Here is a 24,857-nt window from a genome sequence, read left to right as displayed (position 1 = left end):
CTGCCCAATGTCACAGCATGTAACTCGCTGCTATGATTCCAATCCCTAACCCCAGTGACCAGAAGCTACATGTATAAACCCTACCGCCAGGCCAGCACCTCAAGCTTTCCAAGTCTCTGACCCCGGTTTGATTTCCACCCATTGCAGCATTAGCTCTACGATCCCTCTCTAATTCTGCGAGTTTCCCAGACACCCATCTTGTTTCATCTTCTCTTTTTTCCTACTTAAATGAGAATGTTTTAATCCTCTTTCCCTCAGTAGGTTATTTCTAGCCTTCGGAGCTCCGGCGCAATTGCCCCAAGATGATAAAAAATCCTTCACACCACAAAATGAACAGAATCAAAACAGGAATCTTCAGCCATATCAAGCTGGCTGCATGATGCACTTGAAATCTGTGGATGTCCAGGGGCTTGGCAAGGTGACTCACTCTCGCAAAATGAAAGTTGGGCTGTCTTTTCACTCATCTGACTAATCACACCACCGAACGATTGAGGCTGTCAATTAACTTAAAGATCACTTGATACGAAACTTCCATTTTCATTCTCTCGTGAATCTCAATTCTGATTGTTTCTAGTGTATTGTTTGTGCAGGCATGTGACAGAACAGTCAGAAAACAGAGGAAATTCCAAGCTGGAGAAGACATAGCACAATTTGTTTTTATTCGGTAATGGCATACAATGGAAGGAACAAACAAGGAAATCGTCTGGAAAAAAAAAGTTTCATGTCCGAGAGCCCCTTACTTTCGTTAAATTATTTTTACAGCCCTGTTTGGGGAATTTGAGTTACATGTACATATATGTACTTTCCAGATTTTGAGTTTTTTCCACGACTTGTATAAAATCAATATACATGTACATGTACATACATGTATGCCTCCAGTATACATCATCGCTATACTGAATAAAAAAGTGACATTCATGCCATTGTGTGAGAGCAGGTTAACTACATAAAATTTATTTGAGGTCCTATGTTTGTGCCAATTACTTATACACTCCTCTGGGACATGGGAAACAGTTTGCCATTAAATTTGTACGAATAATATAAAAAGGGGAATCACGTTTTCAGATGCGACAAAGTGTCTGATTAGAACGTATGCTATGTGCCAGTCAGATCACTGTACATCAAATGTTGTGCCAAAATGCAACTTTTGTGATGGCTGACTTGAAGGTACATTTGCAGCAGTCCTCTGACAAAATTACTGTTGCCCAGCACACTTGGTTCAGAGATAGTTATGGGCCTAAGCTCCCTGTGAAATAATTCTTTTAGGCAGACCATCATTTTGAAGAAAGCAATGATAGGCCATCCCAAAGATGTGTCTAAAGATGCATTTTTGGAAATCGCTGTCAGTGGTTGGTTTCTGATTCGGAAAAGTGTGCAGAAGCACTGGCTTGACTCACGTCGTGCATGATTCCTATAATTCATGTACACAGCATTAGGCAGCAAGTACCGGTTGCTGCAATCGGGTCAATAAGAATGTGTCCCAGACGCTCAATTTGGGCTCTATTCAAAGCATAACTCTACAACTTTGGATTTGAAAATAAGATCCAAGAATATTGTTTTTCCAAGAATATACAGCATTCACTGAACTTAAACTTCACAGGGTTAGTTGTAAGTCACTTTTTAAGGTTTTGAGCGCCTGTGTAGCCTCAAACGAATGATGGGCCTCACCTTTAACCTACCAGTACATACATATCTATACACGTACATGTACATGTGATCACATTGTTTGCAAACTGGTTAATTCCAATCAATTCATGGAAATTTTGTACATGTAGTTGTCCATTACTCCAGCCAAGAATACCGATTACCAGAAAATTGTCAATGACAGCGACACAGCGGTTCCAAGTACACACGTACTGTACATGCACAATGTACAGATGTACTTGGTACGGTATGTTTAATGTACATGCAGAGGAAAAGCACAGTTCTTTAAGCTGCATGTGTGGTATCGCAAGACAGACTAATACACATTCTCTGAATGTGAACATAAACAGCAGTGAAGGTTTCAATATTGCTCACAAACTTTTACAAGTAAACTGAGTTTGTTTTATTTTCGCATCTTCTTTAACCTTTGTCATTCCTAATGCTGTCAGGGATCTACATACAGGTATCTGTCCTTGCTAGTGCCCTCAAGACCACAACTGCCAGACTACAGTGGGACTGAGACCTTTGATGTCTCCACTGCTGGTGGTAACGTACACGTACAAGTACAGGTACTGTATCTATATGTGCTACATGTATTATTCCAGATTTTAAACTTGATCAGGCCACTTCAAGTGACCGTGTTTTTTACTCAACTGAGCCAAAGTTGCAGAAAACAGAGGGGCATCACAAACACATACTCAGAAGCCACAACAGACTGTATGCAAGGGGAAGTTCAGAAATGTACAGAATTGAAAGTAAAGCAAAATGAACACTGGGTTTGAATGATGAGGAAGAACTGTCATGTCCCCCATTTGAACTTTCAATTCCAATGATGAAACACTAGTGAACTGTACCTACATTTAATACATACTAGGGAGATATCCCCAGGTATGGGACAACTTCCAGGAATCCCACAACCATTTACATTAAAACTGTCATCAGCACCGGCAACTGGCCAAAGTCGTGTGACAAAGCAATGATTGACTTACATATTTTAATAAATCAGTCTCCTGATTGTTCAAATCACACTCACAGATTTACAGATGCAGCTCATTCTTCCAAAAAACTATTCCACAAATGCCACCCACCTGCACGACATATTTGTGGAGAAGCTCCCTCCTCTTGGCAGGGGTGATTGTCTCTCCTGAGCTCTCCTCCTTCCTCATCCCCTCGCCACCCCCCTCGTTCTTCATGGAGATCTCCGGCAGGTCAAAGAAGAGGTAGAGACACTTGACCAGGGTGGAGGGCAGGGCCGCCATCATCATGGTGTTGACGATGCTCTGGCCGCCGCCCGCCAGCAGGTTGAGGGTGGACAGCAGCATCCAGCCGTTGCTGCTCTCGGCCGTGGACTTGATCTCCAGGTACTCGGCGATGGAGCAGCTGGCCGCCTCTGGGGGTCGAGAGGGAATCAAAGCAGGGATTACTTAATTAGATCCTGTTAGAACTTTCCCAAGTCCTCAAAAGTGGAGAAAATGGGAGGACTGAGGCTGTATAAGGAAAAAAATATCAGGCTGATTTCAAAGGATGTATTGTATCCAGGTCTTGGGCTAAACGCTGTGTTGCTCAGCCATGCATGAGGTGAAGGCCTAATGTAGATTACAGTGGACACCATTCACATTGCTCCATTCCCAATGCCTTAACAATACTACCGGCGGGAAGAGGATTTCAAAGAATTACCGCGGTCATCCCTCCAAGGGACACATCTTTTAATGGAGGAACGGGACTGCATCGGTTTCACAGGCAGTGGGAGGATTTAGCAGGATCCAGGTTGCATCCTAGCAAAAAAGACTGAGGGAGTTTGGATCGAAAGACTTGCTGAAACTCCAGGCACAATTGAGAGCTGACGGTTGACGTCAAACTGTCGCTGACTTTGCACAGTGGATTTGATCTGTCTGAACCTCTCTAGCTGTTCTGAGAGTTTGGGCAACTACGAAAGTCTAGGGATGAAGAGGGGCTCGAGAGGTGTTGAAATGATTACACGAATGTGGATGTACACATTCGTTCAAGTATCTTTTTTTTTTTAACTCCCAGCACAAACTGGGAGCTTAGTCCTGACTTTCCAGTGCAAAATCTGAACATCATGTTGATTATTAGCTATCGGATTATCGGCTGCCCTAAGCTGTGAATTTTGATCAGTCTTAATTTGCTTGGGGCAAAACTCCTAATACACATGTATGGGACAAAACAGAAACAGGACACTACAAACCTAGAGAGGAATTAACAAGATTCTAAAGACGAAAAGGAATAGCAATGATTTGTGATTCCCATCTTAAATATTACTCTCATGTCACAGTAGATTTTGTGTTTCAATAACCCTGTACATGTACATAATGTACATTGAAGGTGTTAATATTCATGATGAATGCATTTAAACTGACAGGCTTCAACCTTATATCTCCCGCATGTGGATCCACCAAAAATCAAACAACTGTTTGCGAGTGAAAATGCTCAATCCGGAACTAGACAAGCCACTGTTACGACATTGGGCTTATACATGTATGCACTTGTAAAAAATCAATTTTTTTGATTTTTTTTTTCAATTTCTGGTAGTTTTTTTGAAGAAACCAATATCCAAGACTCTGTGAGGTAGAAATTCTAATATAAATGCCTGCTGCATGTTTGGATGACATTTAGATGCAGACGGCTCAGACAGAATCTATGTAAAGTGAATAATCACTCCAAGGTTTTGGGCTGGCCTATGTTATGTACTGGTAGGCTCGCTACATGTACAGTCAGGCATCACGTCTCCAGATGGATATGTACCCAACCAACACAGGAGTTTGCATAATACCACCATTATCGGGATCGCATGTCCTTTTCTGAGAGGGTTTTGTATAAATGTTCAATAATATTTCCCCGTGGGATAAGGAATGTGGATACTGCACTTTACGTACCGGTACATGTGCAAATGTACGTGTTCATGTGTGTGTGCATGTGAAAAGAGTATCCATCTTTCAAACCTCACATGTACATGTATACAGGTACATGTACATGTAGTTTCCCCGAGTATATTTCCACAGTGGAGGTCAAGGTAAATGTAAACATGTGAAAGGGTGCAGGTAGAGTAGATGTAATGGTGTACATGTATGTACACATGTACATGCAGCAATCAGAACATCTCCATCAATCCCACACACATGTTAATGTTAATCACACGCTCGGCCCTGTCTTCCTGTAATATTCCCACATTCTGAGACTTGTTCTGATGTGGGTAATTCCAGAAATCGGGGGTCCAAAAGTGTGACATTTTCGTGTCCCTGTTAATCTGACCTTTGTTATATGACATGGAAATATCACCAGAATTGATTTCAAACTATTACTATTTGTTTGGCAGGTAATTTGCATTAATTCATCACTCTTGGAAATTCGAAAATGTGTTCTGAACTTACAAAATTAAATATCAGGTGTGAGAGGGACACACAATAAATGGACCCCTGATTTCTGGAATTACCAATATTCAGGTTTTTGTCAGAGAAACAAAATTTTGGTACAGGCAACATTTTGATTACATGAAAAATGTACACATTTATAACTTTCTCTTGATGGAACTTGTTGGTTTTTCTTTTTGGATCAATAAGGAAAAACCTGAAAGCCTTACAAATATTGCATTTAAATTGATTATGAATTAAATTAGCCAGCCTTCACTGGTGATATGTAAATCAAACTAGAACAAAATACTGTAAGATGAAGCTATTTCTGGGCTTAGACAAGATTTATATAACGGGTTTTGCCCTTACCCAACATATATATTGATAAACACTGTATGCTCAGTGCATTTCCGAGAGCTTGCGAAAAATTTCACAAGCTTACTCAGGTGGGACTCGAACCCACGACCTCCTGCTTACTAGTGCAGACGTCTTAACCACTCGACCATCGAGCTGTGGTCAGCTGGCCGGTCCGAATCATGTCTAAGCAGCGGGTACTATTAGACAAAGATTGTTAAGCTGGTATGTTTTATCAGTTGCTACACCTCATAAATACTCATGAGCAAATCGGCGTGCGTCATTGGCCGATTCCACCTTGCGTCTGGGAAGTAGAAATGATACGCAACCAGGTGACATCATAGCGGTGAGTATCCACCTCGCTGCCATGCGGTAGTTTTTTTCTGGTAGTATAAAAAAATCCCTCTGGAAACTGCCGCGTAAATATGTGGTCTGTGTCATGTAATCTTTACGGAACCAGTCTTGAGTTGTATCCTAATAACTATTGCAGTAAAGACCCAAAACGTATGTCAGCACCAGACCATTAAGCCCCGTTTCTGCACATATCCGCACTCCACTATCATTACATGGAAATTTAGCAGCTGAGAAACAACAATGGCGTCTGTGACTACAAGTAACGTGAGACTTCTGTTTGAATATTTATGAAATGTAGTAAAACAAATACAGCATGGTTTATTTCGGGAAAATAGTGGGAATTACTGGTCCCCTTGACTACCTCCCTCCGCTTCGTGTCGCAAAGTAGTCAAGGTTACATGTACCTACACCTCGGGATCAGTAATTCCTATTACTTCCCCTCGCATACGTGTAGATACGGGTATGTAGCACATGTGTACATGTAAGTATGTAGCATGGTTTTGGATGTTCCATCGGCATCAGGATGAGTAAATGTTTAATTAACCACTTCGGGCCGGGGACATTTATAAATGTAGATTCTGCTGGTTATTTTTCATTTCTTCATTTTCAAAATTCTTTAATAATTCATATCTTCATTTTACTGGTCACTTACACCCACATGAATGACTGTCTGGTGGCTGCTCTGATCTGACAGACAACATCTATTGACACTGGAGTATTTCAGCCAGGCCTGCCGCCTGGTAAAAAGAGCCTAGATTGTGCGGTGTTACATAAGTTTCTTTTGTTCCTGAAACTGGCATAGTGCGGTGCTGACATCTTTTCAATAGGGACCAGATTAGAGTGCAGCGGTACTGTATGGCTCATCACTGCAGCAGTGGAGTGCTTTTATCCCTGGTTGTAATCTGCCCGCACTGAATACCACAAGCCGGGCACCCGGCTGTGCATATAACGAATATGTGTCCAAAACTGGGCTCCCCGGTAGCAAGTGGTTAACTAATGACTACTGAACATCATCCAACTCCCAAAAACATACACACAACATAAACAGTTACTCCAGCAACGAACAACGAGCAGGATGCCAGCACAGGGCAGAACAGCTCGGTTTGGTACAGGGTTCCAGAAATTGAAGGTTCGAATCCAAATCCTGTCAACTTTCCCTGTTCAACTGAAGTACGGCCACAGTTGGCACAGCAGCAGTGCAGGCTTCTGATGGTCACAGGTTTAAATCCAAATTCAATTTTCTTTGAAAGTGCTGATTGACAACATATAATTATGCATGTACGTACCGGTATTGCATCTCCCCCACCCCTCCTGTGGTCCAACCTTTACCTAAAAAGGAGCTAATTTTTCATAAAAATAACCCCAGGGTGCTAAAACTCTGCTAAGATTAAGGGGATTGAAGGCACTGTGGTGTATGTAAAACAGCAAGCAGACTGCGAGTACTGTGAAATAACTGGAAAGACCGAGGGCGCCAATGTAGTTGGAAGATCTATGTCAATATCTCCCAGCTGCAAGAACAATTCCAATCAAGGTGTGAGCAATCGTCACATTCATGTCGTCATATCATACGCACGCTGTGCAATTTTTATGCAACACAAAGGAGGATCGGGGGTCATGTTCGCAATATTTCCACACTGGTTGTAAATTTTTATGAACACTCTAAAGCCTGTTCTGGTTATTCAAGCCGGCCATAAACGGAGCGAGACCATGGGGCAATTTCTGTTTCAGTTCCTGTGTATGGACAAAAACTGATGTACCTTGCTCATTCCTTTTCATGTACAATCGGTCGTTTTCATTCCAATTAAAGCCCATGTGGTGATTCAAACGTAAAAGTTAAACTGCCTTGAAGTGTTCTACAAACAGAATTTATAGCCACTGGTGAAATGCTGCTATAAATGTGAAGGTTACTGGATAAATCTATTAATTTCAATATCAAATATTTTTTGGTAATGACTAATGAATGGCTGTGTTACATTTAACATGAGGAAGTGTGCGGTTTACTTGAAATGTGTATTTTATCTGTGCACACAGCCAATTAAACAGGAGCTGTGGGTGCATTTTGTTCAAAGAATTTCTGAATAATTTGGTACATCAACGACTGAAAAAAACAAGTAAAAATGGAAGATTACGCATACATATGTGGGTAATTCCAGAAATTAGGGGTCCATTTTTTACTGTGTCCCTGTCACATCTGATGTAAGATTTTTAAGTTCAGAACACACCTAATTTCTAAGAGTGATGAATTAATGGAAATTACCTGCCAAACAAATAGTATTACAGGTAGTTTGAAATCAATTCCGGTGATATTTCCACGTCAAAGAATAAAGGTCAGATGTAACAGGACACGAAAATGTCACACTTTTGGACTCTAATTTCCAGAATTACTCAAGCATGTACATGTAAGTACTTCCCATTTCTGTGAAACAACTGCAGGCCTTTTTTTTGTCATTTATTGGCAGATTCAATAGGACTTTGGGCCTGTTTCTTTTCTGCAGATCAATCTGATCGTGATCAGACGTTGGTTTACTGACACAGAACCTGCCTTATGGACGGCGCAAACCAGCCTTGGGACCACTGATCAAGATCCAGATTCCTGGTACCCATGACATACATGTACACTGTACCAACACTGTGGATCAGCAAAAACTTGTAGTTCTGAACTTTAAAAATTCAGACTTTGTAAATTGGATAAAGCCCCCGAACATAAACGCATACTTTACCAGGGAAAACATGTAAACAGCGGAACAACGACATGAGCCAGACACAAAATGGATTGAGCACCTTAAACTTTCTACATGCACATGCTCATGATTGAAGACATTTTGTTCCCATGTGAGGGTCAGTACATACATGTAAATGTACATGTACTGTAGTTGCAACCATCCATGGCCAGCCACCTGCACACTTGGTACATGTACCGGTAGTATCTCTGCCAAAAGTCATCAGACATGGTGCACCTGTCAAATGTCCCCCCCCAACTGCTCCAGGTCTCATGTTGATGGTTGGTCGCACTCTTCAAACCCCCAGAGAGGAAATTTTTGCCAAGGCTCCAAACATTTTGACCACTGGCATTCTAAATGGCAAGTCTACAGTGCACCTGATGTTGGGATTTCCTTTAATTCAAAGGTGACAATCCCCACATCTTGGGTGGAAGAGCCAAGGGAGAAGGAGAGGAATACACTTGATAGATGCATGACAAGGCCCTTCAGGAAAGTCAGTCCAAGGCATAGACTTTCCAAGCCCTATTTAAAACTTTGAGTACATGTAGTTTAGCAGTCAGTGGTTAACTATGACTCATGTACGGCATGATACACGTAACTGTCGATTACAAACAGGATACTACGAATGCTACCGGTAAGATATAAACCAATAGTGTTGATTCATTGCAACAAAACATATTCAATGCAATAATTGGTTAGCTGGCCACAACTGGCCACATATACTAATATGAATTTCTAAAAAATAGTCTGACTCAAAATGTACATGTAGTGTACATGCGTGTACATGTACATCAGCCATTACAAAGAGGGGAAGTGTTTTTAATCCCAAATATTGATACACGTACATGTACATTGTACATGTGGTCTCTGATGTCAATTGATATTTTCTCAATTCAAGCAAAAATGTACAAAAATATATTTCATGTATAAACATGTGCACTGACTCATCCCAATTTACACACCTCAATTTAACATTGGGGTTAAATATACTCAGTACTTCTGTTTGTGTAATTAGTGGTATTTTTAGTAAATTATGTAAACAAAATGATAAACGTCCCAATGCACTTGATCTCATCAAACCCAGAGTAAGTTACCGAACAATAAATTCCCCTCTTCAACCTCCTGTACACAGAGAGGGCATCAAATAATTATCTCACAGCTATAAATATCCATGACGGGCCTTCGTCACATGGAGCCGTCCAGCAGATCCAAGGTTCACCGGAGGGGAACACAGGGCCTAAGCGCAACCCCTGGGGTGCAGGGGTAAGATCTGGAATGACGCATCCCGCTGAATGGCAAAGTGGCAGTTGATGTTGATGACGCGTGCGAGGATAACGCTGGCTGGGGCTGATCGCAGCTTATGCCGCTGATTCACAGCAGTGCTCTGCATGTCCAAATGACAGATTCATTTACCTTTTTTCTTGCCAAATTTATCCCTTCCCTACCGGAACCACGAATCTCCGAAGACATGTACAATAAGTACATGTACAGGTAGATGTATACAATGTCCGTGTAAGTTCTACACACTGGGAAAGCCCAAACTTACAAAATGGGTGGTGCCTATGTATTGTACTTGGGGAGAAAGGTTAGCCCTAAATGCAGGCAGCCTGAAAATGCAAGCAGTGCATATTTTGAGGGATAATTTCTATCATTTTAAAGAACAACAAGTTGTGAGCAAAAGAAAACACCAGGAGAAAAGTACAGCGTGTGGTACCTCCCACAGAGAACAAATCCACCTGTAAATAAGGTGGGAGGAGACACGTGCCAGGGCACTCCCCCTCCTCCCAATCCCATGGATCAGCTACTCTTCTGTTAGCACCATGTTTCTGGCCTGTGGAAGGAAATTTTTGCACAGCCAAAAAACGACATCAGATGTGCATCCAAAACCGAGTTTGAATGTTGACTGGATTGTATGCAGTCCCAGTCTTGGAATTAGAATGAAAGATCGTACAGCAGCGAAGGTGCACGATGGATAACTTTGCCCAAAAGGTGTAATTACCGTGGGCGCTATATGAGCAAGCGATATGCCTGTGTGGTTCACCGTAATGTTTAGGCGCAGGCGCACCAGGTGTACGTGTCTGCCGCAGCGCCTGCACCTATGCATTAATGTGTATTGCGCAGGCGTATCGCTTGCTCAAATGGCGCCCTTGTGAAGTTGTGATTACAACGTATTCACGGTGAAGTTCTCTGTCTTGCGCCGCAACGCGGTGTTATACGATCTGTGATTAGAACCTACTTAACATCTTCCTCACAAAAAAGACAAATCAGACCTTGAACACAAATACATGTATATTGTCGTTACCACAGTCACTGCAGCTGATGCAGTTGGGTACATGTACATGTGTATGTACATGTACTTAATATTTCACAGGCCATTAAGAAGTTTAGTTGCCCAACACAATATTGTAATTTCATGAGGAAAAACAATTTCTGGCAGGAACGTATACTTATACATGTTCATGTACCAGTACATGTAGGTTGCCAGTCCCTAGAGTACCGGGCAAACTACCGGTACATGTATGTCCAGGTGCACATGTGTACAAATACACGTATCTATTACATTGTAAGAAGTACTGCCAAGTTTCTCTATGATTCCACTGATACCCATTTAGCAAGCAGTAAAACTTTACTCGTTTTTTACAACAGTTTTGGTCTTTTTTCCTGTTAAATTACAAATCAAAGTATGAAATATCATGTCATCTTGTAGATGGCCCATGACAACCGTCATCATTCCGTACTTAAACCATTCCATGCATGCACTCGTGATACTCATGTACACGTGTGCATCTGTACATGTATAAAACATATCAGGTGACTGTACCGGTAATTTGGCTTGTTCTTCCATTTGCCCTTGAGCTTTTCTTTACAATTCAACCCAAAATGCTTTTATCGGATAAAGATGACAAATATGATAAAGAGGAAATCAGTTCACCCTGCTGTGTTTCGTGAGTTGTTTGTATTGCTGGAAATTATAAAAAATGATGTAAACCTTTGCAATGTTTTTTTTATCTACAGTGTATTTAGGCCTTCACAGTGCATAACACGATCACATACAGACATGGAAATTACTTCACTACAGGTTGTAGCTGCTTCCACGTATTTTCACACATAGAAAGGCATTTTCAACCAAACGTTAGTAATTACCACAGACCTTGTATATTACTAAAGACCTTGTACATTTAATGTCCTTTCTTCAACCCTAACCCCCTAGGTCCTTTTTGCTAGGGACCCTCCTTAATCCTCCAGAATCCTCCAATTTGCGGGTGAAAAACTTGGATTCTTCCGAAATCCTCCAAAGTTTCTTGAAAATGTTACTTGGAGGTGTGCCTACTGCCTCAATCCTTCAAAATCCTCTAGCAATTCCTGTCATTATGCCGAGGCAGTGCAAATGGCATTCTTGAGCAGTGCAGTTGATTCAAAAGAAATATTGGGCTGAATTTATGCATGACTGAACAAGAACAACTCAAGGTCTAACCCACGACCTTCACTCATGACATCCTTCGCAATCAGCCATGCCCTTTTGTCATTCACCCTCAATCATCCAAAATCCTCCAAAACCCCCCGAACGATTTTGGAGGATTGAGGAGGGATAGGTTAATTTTCAGAAGAATTCCAAATAACAGACTACATGTACCCAAAAGCTACTTAACTACAAGATAACATCTTATTTCAGCTAACCCAGCGCTGCCAAACTGATTGCAACCCTTCTCACTCCTATCTTCTTAGATAAAAAGTAACAAATGAAGAGATAAAAATCATCCCAAAATTGAATCCTCTTTAATAGTGACATGGTCAGAGAAGGAATACTGGATGCCTCTACTCAGTCGTATGAAGGCCAAGGTCGTGCATGCATATTCACAATGGTGGAAGAAACAGGTCAATACATTTCCCTCCCTTTGACGATATACCAAGGGCAATCAAGCCAGGACCACATAAGGGAGAAGAAATGAAACACGGGACACCTTGGGGTGGTTTTAGGTGAGGAAAACCATTTCTGTTTCCTCTCAGTATTTAGCATTTGCCTTCTCTGAACATATACATGTAGACAAAGACTGAAAGATAAGGCTAATTTACTTCGCAACACAGACATGGCACAGAGGAAACACTTCAGACAAGATCATCACAGTGGGGGAAAATGTACCTCTCGTGCCCTTTCTCAGCCAGAGCTGAGGTACTGTATCGGTAGAAGACGCACTCGCTCAGGAACAAGGAGAAAATCAATACCTACACCCCCAACTGTGTAAACTGGACATAAATTATGAAGAAATGGACCCGTGGTCCAAATGTGTGGGACAGGATGGAAAAGCCAAATATCTCACTGCAAAACAGTCAAATCAGCACTGTCCTGACTGCACCTGGCAGGCCTTAAAAAAAAAAAAACCACCACAAAATGTCAACGCTTGGAAACACAACGATAGGGGTAAACGTGCCCCGCTGTTTGAGCAACTGCTTGCGCCTTGTCTGCCCGGCGGTCTCCCTGAAATAAAGCTTTTTAGGAGTACTTCAGGAGAGGGAAGACAAATTTGGAAAGCGAGCTTGTCTGTTTGTTGAGGTACATTGTAAATCAGCAGGAGTTTTGGAGCATTCTGTTTTATTTTCCAGGACAGGAATACTGCGGTATTTTGAGAGGAACTTTGAGAGGTTACCTTTCAAATGACTCCCAGATGAAAGCATTTCCTCCTTGCTACTTTTGTATTACACATGATGCTGCATTTGTGGTAATGCTTCAATTTCTTTGAATCATTTTTTTAAAGCTATTTCCAACAGTTATGAGCATTAAAACCACCAACCATGTTTGTACACTGTACATATAGAGTTTTCTTGCCTATTTCTGCTGGGGTGTTTCGACTCTGTTCAGGCTAACACATGGACTTGTGAGTTCCATGGATCCCCCTCAAAGCAGGTTCCTGCTCAAGAACAATATGAATTTCCCAAAATTCAACCCAATGACATTTTCCTTGATCAAAAATAGCATGAGTTCCTATAAGAAAAAAAAAGAGCAAAACGTCCCCGCCCCAAAAACGAAACAAAAAATTACTGTACACAGTGCATGTCATGTCCTGGGTCCATAACATAAAATCCAGTTGCATGTACATGTACATTTTAATGACTTTCAGGTACATATATGGACATTTAAAAATAACAGGTGAATTAGTATAGTGGCAATTGATTAGAAACTGCTAAAATAATGAATATGACTAATGAATAATGAATATGCTTAATTGTTAAAAAAGCTTCACCTAGTCATGCAATACTGGCTACCGGTACTTGTTGGGGCCACCATGCGCATAACCTTGGTAACCTTGTTACCAACCCACCTGTTGATTGGTCGGATGCCTTGCGTCGTATCTCCGTCACAAAGAGTCGAGCGACGTGATTGGAGAACTGCAGAACGTCCCCAAATTTATCTATAATCTCGTGGCCGGGGCTGTTTTCAAATACCTGAGAAGAAAAAAATGCTAGGATAATTAAAAATTAAAAAGGTTTCATGCTACGTATGTCTGGTACCCTGCCTGTCCAACCCTGAGTGTTGAAACAAAAGGAAAAGGGAGCCAGTTCAAGCACCGTCTTGCCCATTCAATCTTGCATACTACATGTATGTCAGATAGAAAGCCAGCTTTACGAAATAACATTTACTGCCCTGATAAAACCTAACGAGGTGTGAAACTCATTTCAAACAAGACTCTACATGATTTGCACAGTACAGTGTACACTAACCCTGGACGGTTTGGGCCCAACATTTACATCTGTCTGCAAAGTCTGTCAGTGTTGCCCGAGCCTTCTGACTTCCTAAACTACATACATGTACATGTACTCATTTTTTGTCTCATTCAGATTAAGGTTGGTGTATCATTCTGGCAATTTCTAGTGCAGAATGGATACATTTGTATGTAATTCTCTAATTCCTGTGCCCCGGTATACTAAATACTGGTACATGCAGTTGAATAATGTACATGTACGGGTAATACACGTAGGAATTTTATTTGGGCATTTTCATCATTAGTAAACTATACATGTAGTAATTATTACTTTCCGTGTCTGTAGGGGAGGAGGTTAAACCCAGATTTTATAAACATCTGTGCTGGGTAAAATCCAGAGCAGTTGTGACACCGCGACATGAACGCAAAGAAACAGCATGACACATCAAGGCTTACATGTACTTGTCACAAATTCATATTCAGATGCGTATTCATTTCAAGTGGGCCAATAAAAACTACATGTACATGCACAAGGAAGCCTCTTTGTGGCACACATCATCCAACGAAATTTCAGAAGCTGAGGAGCCATTCCCTTACCAGTCCCCATTCAATGACACCACGACATGTATTCTGTCTGGTATTAAAAGGAGAGGAGAGGAAGATGGGCCAAGTGATAGATCTCATCTGCTCGGAGGAAACCCGAAACGAAGGCTAGTACTGTATGTCTTCACAGCTTCGCTTCCAACGCTGTCTGCCACTATTAGGCGGACGACAAATTGGGTTAAGATGAATCAAGAACACAATGCCCAGGAAAATATTAGGGGAGAGTAAAGACTCGGGGGTCTCGGCAGTGGCTGCCGAGGAACGGCTTAAAAGCCAGATTCATCAGGCATGGAAATGCAGCCCGAGTTTTATTGAGTTAATTGTCCTCCTCGGCCCGGTGTTTTCGTGATGGTAACAGCATTTCACCGTCTGTCAGTCCATCTGTCTCCTTGTCTGACCGGGAACGATGCACTCAGTAATGAGGAACTCCAATGAGCACTGCCTCTCCATGAACTAGTAAATGTATGTATGTACATGCACACCAGTTCATACCTGCACATGTAGATTTAAACTTAGCCAGTTGAGAATTCAACCAAAAAGAAAAATAACTCCACATCTACATGTACAGTGCATGTCCATGGAATGAACATTATGCAGCTGACATTTACATGTGCACATTATGAAGATATTGCAACACATATCAACTGTAATTAGATCAAAGATCTGCAGCATGCAAATGTTATTTACAAAAGCTTTATAGAGTGTAGTAAATAGTAATTATTAATACCGGTACATTACATGTACATGTATACATGTATAAACTACATGTACATGTATACATGTATAAACTACATGTACATGTACATGTATACATGTATAAACTACATGTACATGTACATGTATACATGTATAAACTACATGTACATGTACATGTATACATGTATAAACTACATGTACATGTACATGTATACATGTATAAACTACATGTACATGTACATGTATACATGTATAAACTACATGTACATGTACATGTATCAGAATGTGTGTACACATACATTACATGCAATATGCACTGGCTTACACGCACATTCCCCAGAGTGCACGAGATCCGTTTTCGTCTTAATGTGCACAAGCCAATAGTCTCTTCACATGAAAGCTACATGCACAAACTGGAGCATGGCCACATGGTAGCCATGGTGGTCTACCTACCGTATGATACCTGGATACAGCCCTAGTGGCCTTCAATTACAGCCGTGTCCTGTCATTCTTACACGGTAATTTGTTACCGCTGAACTACATTGTAATGTAGGCTAATTGTGTGCTGAATCCATGTATGTACACACTGTGTACGCTACATTAAACATACATAATCAATAGGTCCAAATTATCCTTTTGTTTTGACCCTTGCCCTACAGTGCCCTCCAAGCCACTTCAACATTTGCAAGACCGCCCGCCAGCCTGTTAAAGATTAATGGCTATTGAAACACACGTTAAGAGTGCTCAGGCATCATTCATGCCCGTACATGTACCGTATAGTAAATGGTGATTGTGACAGGTGTTTTAATGCACAGCAATATTTGTGACACCAAACACCATTCCTGGCTTGCATTCACACATTTTGCTGACTGGTCAAGTCAAACAGATGAAACCATGGTAAGGTTACCGGAAGGTAAATCTTTTTTTTTAATCATTTTTTCAGAGAAAGGCGGCCATTTTCTCTCTCTTCTTTTTTCACATTTTTTCCCAAGATGGCCTCCATGCACATACATGTATCCGGGTGCATGTACAATGTATGTACCTTCAAGTTAAGTAAAAGCCCACTTATTAGAAGCATGAATACTGTACCGGTAGTAACATGTACATGTTACGGCACGTATGTACAGTACATAATAGAAAGAAGGTTTGCGGTAGCACCATGGAAATATCTCTTTTGTGAGTATTTGCGGTTCTGAAAAGAACCAGTGGTACTCGACGTTTCGAGCAGCATGCTCTGCTTGTCATCAGGACTCGTCATCTCTGCTCGTCATCTGATGACAAGCAGAGCATACTGCTCGAAACGTCGAGTACCACTGGTTCTTTTCAGAACCGCAAATACTCACAAAAGAGATACGTCCATGGTGCTACCGCAAACCTTCTTTCTATTATACCTCTTCACCATGCAAACCTTCAAGACTTATGTACAGTACATGTTTTCTACCAAAAAGAAACAGATTTTAAATTACTGTATTTTTGTCCTAACATGCAGGTTCTTTCAAGTTACATGTACTTGTACCGGTAACAAGGATTTTTAAAGTGGATATATAGAGTTTGGAAGAAAAAAGACACTTTATAAAAGGATGCTACTTGTGTACGAAAAGGACATGGGCAGAGAATAATCCACTGGAATGTAGGGCTGAGTCAATTGGAATAATTCACTGTTTGAATATTCGACCTTCAATTCGATCAAAACTCCGCATATTCGGTCGTACTGACCGGCAGATTGTTGATGAACAAACCATACAAAATCAGCTGCAAATTACGCACACAATTGTACATTACATGTATAATCGCTATGAAAGCTTCTCACGTCTTAGGAGTACATGTATCTTGATACCGATTTAGCAAGATTCAAGAAACGAACAATCCAGTTAGAAATTTCTATTTCTTTTAAATTTTTAAAGGAATAATTTACTTCTATAATCGCTATAAAAGCTTCTCACGTCTTAGGAGTACATGTATCTTGATACCGATTTAGCAAGATTCAAGAAACGAACAATCCAGTTAGAAATTTCTATTTCTTTTAAATTTTTAAAGGAATAATTTACTTCTTGAATTGAGTACACTTGAAACAAGCCTCCATAGTGCAATTTGTTCATTTGAAACAAAAGAAATTCTCCTTTTCATGAATTTTGCGTTCACATATTCAAATTCGGACAATAATATTCGAAATTGGATAATCGATTGAATATTCAGATATTTGGATAGTTGGCACAGCCCTACTGGAAAGTTTTTTAATTTTCATGTACTGGTAGCTAAATCCTAAATAAGACACAAGCATGAGTAAGTTTTTTCTTTTAAAGCCTACACACGTGTACATGTATAATTTCCTTATTGTACATACATGACATATGTACATGTACCTCCATCACATTACTAAACCTGCTCTAAAAAATTTTTTTAAATACATGTACATGTACAACAAATCCTTGAACCGTACATGTACAAGTAATAAAATTGGATACTAGCAAAGAAGAGCCTGTGTTGGCTATAAATATTCCAATGGCCTCTAGATCTCATTTTTTGGGGGGCAACTTTACATGTATATGTGTGTAAGTGACTTCAAGCGAACATGTTGCAAGACCAGAAGAGGTCACGTAGTGTACGTGTATGCAATGCATATGTGCGCAATAAATAATTAACTACTACATTTCAGGTTCAAGCTGGCCTCTAAGAGAAACAGAATCGAGGAATGGAATTCAAACACAGCTTACTAACATCTTTGGTATGCGAAACTACTACATGTATTTCAGTCAAGACACGTATTAGTAAACATTGTGGCTATTCACTTTTTACACATGTGGCAAAGGTTATTCCAGACACCTGCTTCAGAGTATGCCAGCTTTGGCATGTGCTGTATGCATTTCCATGAAAAATGCATTTAAACCTTAAATCCAAAGAATAGATTTCTTATTTACTTTGCTAAAGCTGCCTTCTGAGGAACTCCAACATGGTGTAAATGTATGCACATTTATATGGTCATCTTGAAATGCGAAGTATGTGCTTATTTCTGCTTTTTTTTTCAGCATATCAATTCCCATGTAACACCAGTTTTCAACCTATGATGTTAAAACCAAACATGTACACTGCAAGTTCATATAATAGGCCCCAATACCATGCATGTATACAATTTTCGCTGACCTGATTGGACCACATCAAGATGGCTAACTCTGGTTGGAGAAAATTTCTGCTACAGTGTAGACTACAACTAAAACTTCAATTTATTTGTTCCCTGAGTTGCGCACATAATGAATGTTTATGAAAACAATAGTAAGAATAACTTCATAAGGTGACAGACAGACTGAACATTCTATTCATGAGGCAAATTTGAGTGGAAAAGGACTTTCAGTCTGTCACCAAATAAATTTCTTTCCACTGCGTGAACCTGAAACATTCATCATTTGTTTTACACAACGTTTGAACAAATCATCTGTAAACCTTGCGTGCATGTACAAGTTGCCAAGTTACGGTACTTTGTCAGTCATACAAATGCAACATGAAGTTCTCACGGTCAACCTTAGCTCATGTTTAAAACAGACAATCATGTGTGCCTTACAGTTTGCTCTAATTGTTTGACAACCTATTTTGTGTCTTTGCATTTGAAGCATAACTTTTACTTACATAAACTTCTTACTTATAACTTACTTACTTCATAAAAATCCATATATCTGACAGACGACAAAATGTGGCCTATGGGAAATGGTCACAGCTGCTAGCCAGGGGCTATCATTCTGTGCTACATCTAGCCATCACATGGTCATTTCAAGATGGAGAAAGGTACACCTCTGCTTGCACAATGCGATCCACGAGTAATGTGCACCCAACAATGTCCTGCATGAGATTTGAAGCTTTCCATAGTGGAAGTAGCAAGCAAACTAGATAGGTTTGCGGTAGCACCATGGATTTATCTCCTTTTTTGAGTATGTGGGGTTCTGAAAAGAACCGGTTGTACTCAATGTTTGGAACAGTACGTGTATGCTCTGTCCGTCGACAGGAGACTGACAAACATACATGTACTGTCCGAAACGTTGAGTACCACCCGTTCTTTTCAGAACCCCACATACTCAAAAAAGGAGATATATCCATGGTGCTACCGTAAACCTGTCTACATGTAGTTTAAATGTCCTGCATCTTCCCCCCGTCCCTCCCCCATCAGGAATACCATGCAGAAGCGCAGCCAAGGAATCTCACCTTGCAGAAAAGCGGCAACATCATGTAGAGCTTGTCCTCCTGTTCCTTCTGGGAGAGCGGCTGGGCCGTGCAGCACAGCTCCACGTAAAGCTTCCTCAGGTGCATCAGGCCCAACGAGTTGTCCTGGGCTGAGGACGGCGAGCGCCGCATGGAGTTCTTCACAAACCTGCGCATGGTGTTCATCTTGGGGCCTTGGGGAGGGGGAGGCCTCAGGGCCGGCCGGCCAGACCAACCAGGCTCGCTTGGGTCAGTCCGTCACAGTTGACCGATGGGGCGAGGCTGGTGAGTGATGATGGGCCTCGGCATTGGATTTTGCCCTTTGTGTATCACAATAATGTCCTGAAATTCATGGCAGGTGACTCTACAGCTGAAGACAAGAAATCAAACAAAAACAATTATTCATACTGAGATGCACAGTCAGTGAACATGGCAAGCAATGAAACCTTTGAATTTAACCATTTTTGCACAGAAATCAATCAACATTTAATTTTAATGATACTGACATCTGACAACTCTAGACTTGTCTAGACCTGCTTAACGTTAAGCTGTAACAATTCATTGTTATGAATCTAAGCCAATTGTCACTGTTACTGCTACGATGCAGTTCACACATTAAACACAATTTCTAACAACTGCCAACACAGCTGATAAGTTTCTGTTTGAGTGAGAATGCAGATATCACTGGTCCCATAGCATACTGTCATTTCTAACCAGTGAGTGATGATTACCAAGGAAGCATCCTCCCCAGGGGAGGAATCACGATACATGTACATGTACATGTATGTAGGGGTATGTGTGTATCACTGAAGGGGACAGGTTGACAAAAATGCTTGGTATGTAAAGCCCTTAAGCTGCCCATAACAAAATTGGTTTTCATGCTCCCAGCCCTGCGAAGGGATTAAGAAATACCTTGCTTGAAGTGAAAAGTAACATTTATGTTATGAAATCTGTCCATCTGACATGCAAATGCATGCAAGAACTACACGTAGGTGATGTCTCAAAATAAACCTTTTTTTGGCAAAAACTGTACACGTTCATGTATACGTGTACATCTGGTGATCAACAAATGATACCAACCTAGTTCAAAACTGAGGGAACCATGACATCTTGAGGGGCAGCAAATGGTTTGTTGTGTAATGTCAGCAGGTCATGAATGTCGCATAAAATATGAGAAGTTGTTACTTACATCTAAATGAATTTAAGCATTACAATGTGAGCACTGATAATTATCAATTAAGCAAAATTCAGCAGGGAACCAGTCAAGAGCAGTATACCAGTGCACTATATAATGGTACATGTGTGTTCATTTTGGCTGGTGAAGAACCTTGCTCACCTATTAAAAGGGAGCATTTTCTGTGGCCAGGTCCACATATTGTACATGTATTGGGTAGCGCGGACATCCGGGAGTTTCACAAAATATGGGTAGCAACTACACCGTGGCCGGTGAAAACAACTGTAACGAGCGCGCGCGTACGTACAGATCAAACAAAAGATTGTATAACCCGATCCTCGGACTGGCTGGTGCGTGCGTACGTCGCCAAGGTCGCTGTTTTCACCTGCGCAGTACCTGTCTTTTTGCGAGAATCCCGGATGTCCGCGCTGCCCCATATGTAAACTTGACAGCAGCTTGGAACTACACAGGCATCTATGGTAGTGGCCACAGCCAGTTTTCATAATCTCGTCTGTAGTTCCAAGCCACAGCCAAGTGATTCGGATGGGGCCGTGCTTCAGAACAGGAAAAAACCAAGCAAGTCTGGTCCAAGCCAATTTGGCTCATCAGGCCGGTGTTTATCTCCAGTTTCCTTTGCATGAAACGACTGAGAATATTTTTATTCCCCCTGGATGGGATGCCAGTCCATCGCAGGTCACTTCCCCAGCTAATGCTGGTACCCATAGATACTCCTGGTTGAAGAGAGAGAAGAGCAGGGGTGAAGAGGCATTGCCAAGGGCCACAACATACTGCCAGCAGCTGGATTCGAACCTCCAACCCTATGATTGGAGGCCACAAACTCTAACCACTTAGCCACATGCCCACAGGAAACTGGCTCAGAATGTTGACGGTGTCTACATTAAGAACAGGTTTTCGCTGTTTTCTCAAAACAGTGAATTACACATCAATTATCCGTACCTGTACCAAAGTATTCATGCACATGTACATGTGCTGTGTGGGCACTTCCGTTGTGCCACTGCAAAAAATTTCAATGGCCAAAAATGCAGCAAAATGCAAATGGTCCCTGAGAGTGTGGCTTATGAAAACAATGTTGGACGTCTTTTGAATGAGCTGTACCTCACCACGGTATGCGCACATGTATACATGTACAATTACATGTACTGTAGGCTATGTTACGCATGTACATGTACCGTACTACTGTTGGCATACGGTATTGTACATGTGCACGTACTCCAATATTCACTAGTGCCTTGACTAAATCTAAAATAACATGAGTCATGTCATGAATAAAAAAGCAAAAGATCGTTGGCAGCCAACGGCTGCAGGGCTGTTGGCATAAAATCTGCAAATTATATATCACATGCAGTTTAGATAATGTACATGCATGGTACACACTGGGTATACATGTATCACACATACAGAGCACATACATGTACGTACAGTGTATGTACACACATTGTAAATATTACGTGTATATGGCAATATTTGGGGGGGCACTTTAAATATTGATGTACATGTAACCATGGGGATTTGATCAATGTGACTGTGCCAGAGTAATCTATGATTTAACATGAGAAGACTGGCCTGAATTATGGGCAGAAACTGGAATGTGCTATTCGTTCCAATTTCACACACCTCGGTACAGGACATGTACATTTGTACATGAATCACGATTGCTGGTAATCCGATGCCAGATACAAAAATTGTACAACTGAAACATATGCCATACATACATGTACATGTCATCAAGGCACATGTACATATTGTACATGTATTACATGACAGTCCTGTCTTTCAAACAGGTTGGAAAGGAATAACGAAAGGAGTGATCTCTCAGGGATGTAGAGTTACAATGAAAGGCTCCAGTTGTAGGGATGGGGACAACTGGTCTGGGAATTACACTTCATTTGGGAAGCATTTAACCACCTGTGCTCATATATCTTTAAAATTAAAATGTCCAGTCAACTTCCAGTTGTGAGCAAGTGGCAAGGGTTGAACTTGAACCACGGAAGTGAGCAAGGTCTTTGCTAAGCGCCTCGTTAAAAACATGAAACATAACATACACGTACAATGTACACAGCACAGTACTGTGACTAACAAGATTGTGTACATACAGTAAGTACATGAAGATACGCGTATGCATTAAGTATTGAAAAATAGTTCTGTGAAATGACATCAATTATTAACACCATAAAAATGTTTAATATAGATCTGTAGTTTGACTGGTACCAGTACTTTTGGTTTTTTTTAACGAGACAAATTGCAGAGTAAATGGCATTAATGCAAGTTACGAACTGTAAAATATGAGTTCCATAGCCTTTGGGACTATTCGTCAAAATAGATTTACTGATTTGTTTCAACCTGTACTAGTACACGTCAAGGCCACAGACGGGATGTGGAAAACCTATCACCAGCATTAATGAAAAATGAAAAGTTTAGGTTTCAAAATAATCCATCACAATGTACAGTATGTTCACTTTCAGCTGCTGTCGGAGTTATTTTTACATCAACAAATTTTCCCAGAATGAACATAAACACCTGTCAGTAGGCTGTAATTTGTACCTTACCACCTGTCTGATGAAACCACATGTACATGTACACAAGACACACACTTACACATCACATGTAAAGTGGTACAGTGTACTTACATGTACAGTCTGTACACCCACACAAAGAAGATGCCATTATCATTAAGAACTCGATAAATAATTCCAAATTTCCTTTCATTGAAACGACTTTTGAATCCCCGTCTGAATATTTCATGCACCTTTCTCACAGGAGATCAATTTGATCACTCTTGGATTTCATTATACATGTACATGTACTGCAGAGTGCATACAAGTACATGTACCAACAAACGTCAAGATGATACAAGAGTGTTCTAAACATTTCTCTCAAGACATGTACATGTCTCTGTAAACATGTTAAAGGTACAAGAGGTCATTCTAGGGTTACAAAGTGATTTCAACTTAACCTTTGAATAACAAGATTTTTTAGCATGAGGACGAATTACTTAATAATTTGATTAAAACCCTCCTTTTGCTGTAACAGTCAAAAACAGTCAAAAATTCCTTCCACTTCTCTGTAAATGTATATAGACATATCATATGTCGCTTGGCTGATTTTGACTGACAGGACAACTGTGTTGAGAATCCATCTTTGCATAGGTTTAATTAATGGTATCATACCGTAAACATCTGGACCAGTTTTTAAAAACTAGCCAAATTCCATTATCATGCTGTCCTAATATCTTACTCATTTCTGTGCATGCAAACTAAAACAAATCCAAATACATGTATTCATCAGACACTTTGAAATCAAACCAACATGCCACATTTGCTGCAAAAAATACTTGGAGTAGTGAACGCAAAACAAGAAACAACTGAATGGAGTGATAGCCGCAGCAATAAAAAAAGAATCCCAGATCAGTCAATTTTATAAAATACTACAGACAGAATTTTTGCTTTTCTCCCCCCTCCCTTCCAAGCCCTAACTCCCTACTGTATAAGCCGGTAATGTCCATTTCCCATGGGAGGGTGTCCATAGAATCAACTGCACATGAATGTGGGTGACTGACGGGCGTTTAATGATTATCATGATTCATGAATGTATGCCAAGCGTCACAGACACACAGCACCACAGTCGGTATAATCTGATCAAGTGTCGTGACACAGTTCGGCGGATTTGCTCTTAAGCGGTAGCTACTTCACAATAGGCACCCTGGCTCATGTATGTTCTCTCGTGAATCATACATTAACATGAATGTCTCACACACCACAGCTTCATTTGTGACAAGGCATTCCCGATTACGGGTAGAGCACTCAGCTACTGTAGATGTTTTAAAATTCACCCTTTTTGGGGCAAAATGTCACTGGAGGTTTACAAGCGTCAAAAAAAGGGAAGCAAAAATGGGGGGAGAGAAATGGTGCTGAGGGAAGAGGTGTAGTCTCCTCTTGACAAATGGCATGCTAGGCAATAAAGGGAAGTCGTACCATGTACAGTTTCATGAACAAACTACCCAGCAATGAGCTCGACATGGACTGGCATCACAAGAGGA

The 24,857-nt window shown here is 40.9% G+C and overlaps 1 protein-coding gene across 6 annotated transcripts in view; it reads right to left on the bottom strand.

The window, feature by feature from the left end:
• wdfy3 (WD repeat and FYVE domain containing 3) overlaps positions 1-24,857 on the bottom strand; it is a 102,904-nt gene that overhangs the window by 67,171 nt on the left and 10,876 nt on the right. For all 6 annotated transcript variants that reach the window (XR_015428403.1, XM_087149185.1, XM_087149189.1 and 3 more), the window contains exons 2-4: positions 19,630-19,996; positions 13,759-13,882; positions 2,733-3,034 (exon numbers count right to left, since the gene is read on the bottom strand). Coding sequence is in view for 5 of the 6 variants with exons in the window: in XM_087149185.1 (XP_087005311.1) it covers positions 2,733-3,034; positions 13,759-13,882; positions 19,630-19,812 (609 nt within the window). In the remaining variant the exon portion in view is untranslated. The remainder of the gene's footprint in view (positions 1-2,732; positions 3,035-13,758; positions 13,883-19,629; positions 19,997-24,857) is intronic.

The sequence above is a fragment of the Acanthaster planci genome, linkage group LG19 (assembly GCF_054643075.1).
Source record: "Acanthaster planci isolate LZ-2023a linkage group LG19, COTS_SCS, whole genome shotgun sequence".
In the NCBI taxonomy this organism is placed as follows: Eukaryota; Metazoa; Echinodermata; class Asteroidea; order Valvatida; family Acanthasteridae; genus Acanthaster; species Acanthaster planci.
The sequence above is the reverse complement of the archived record's forward strand: the minus strand, read 5'-3'. Positions and strand labels throughout refer to the sequence as shown.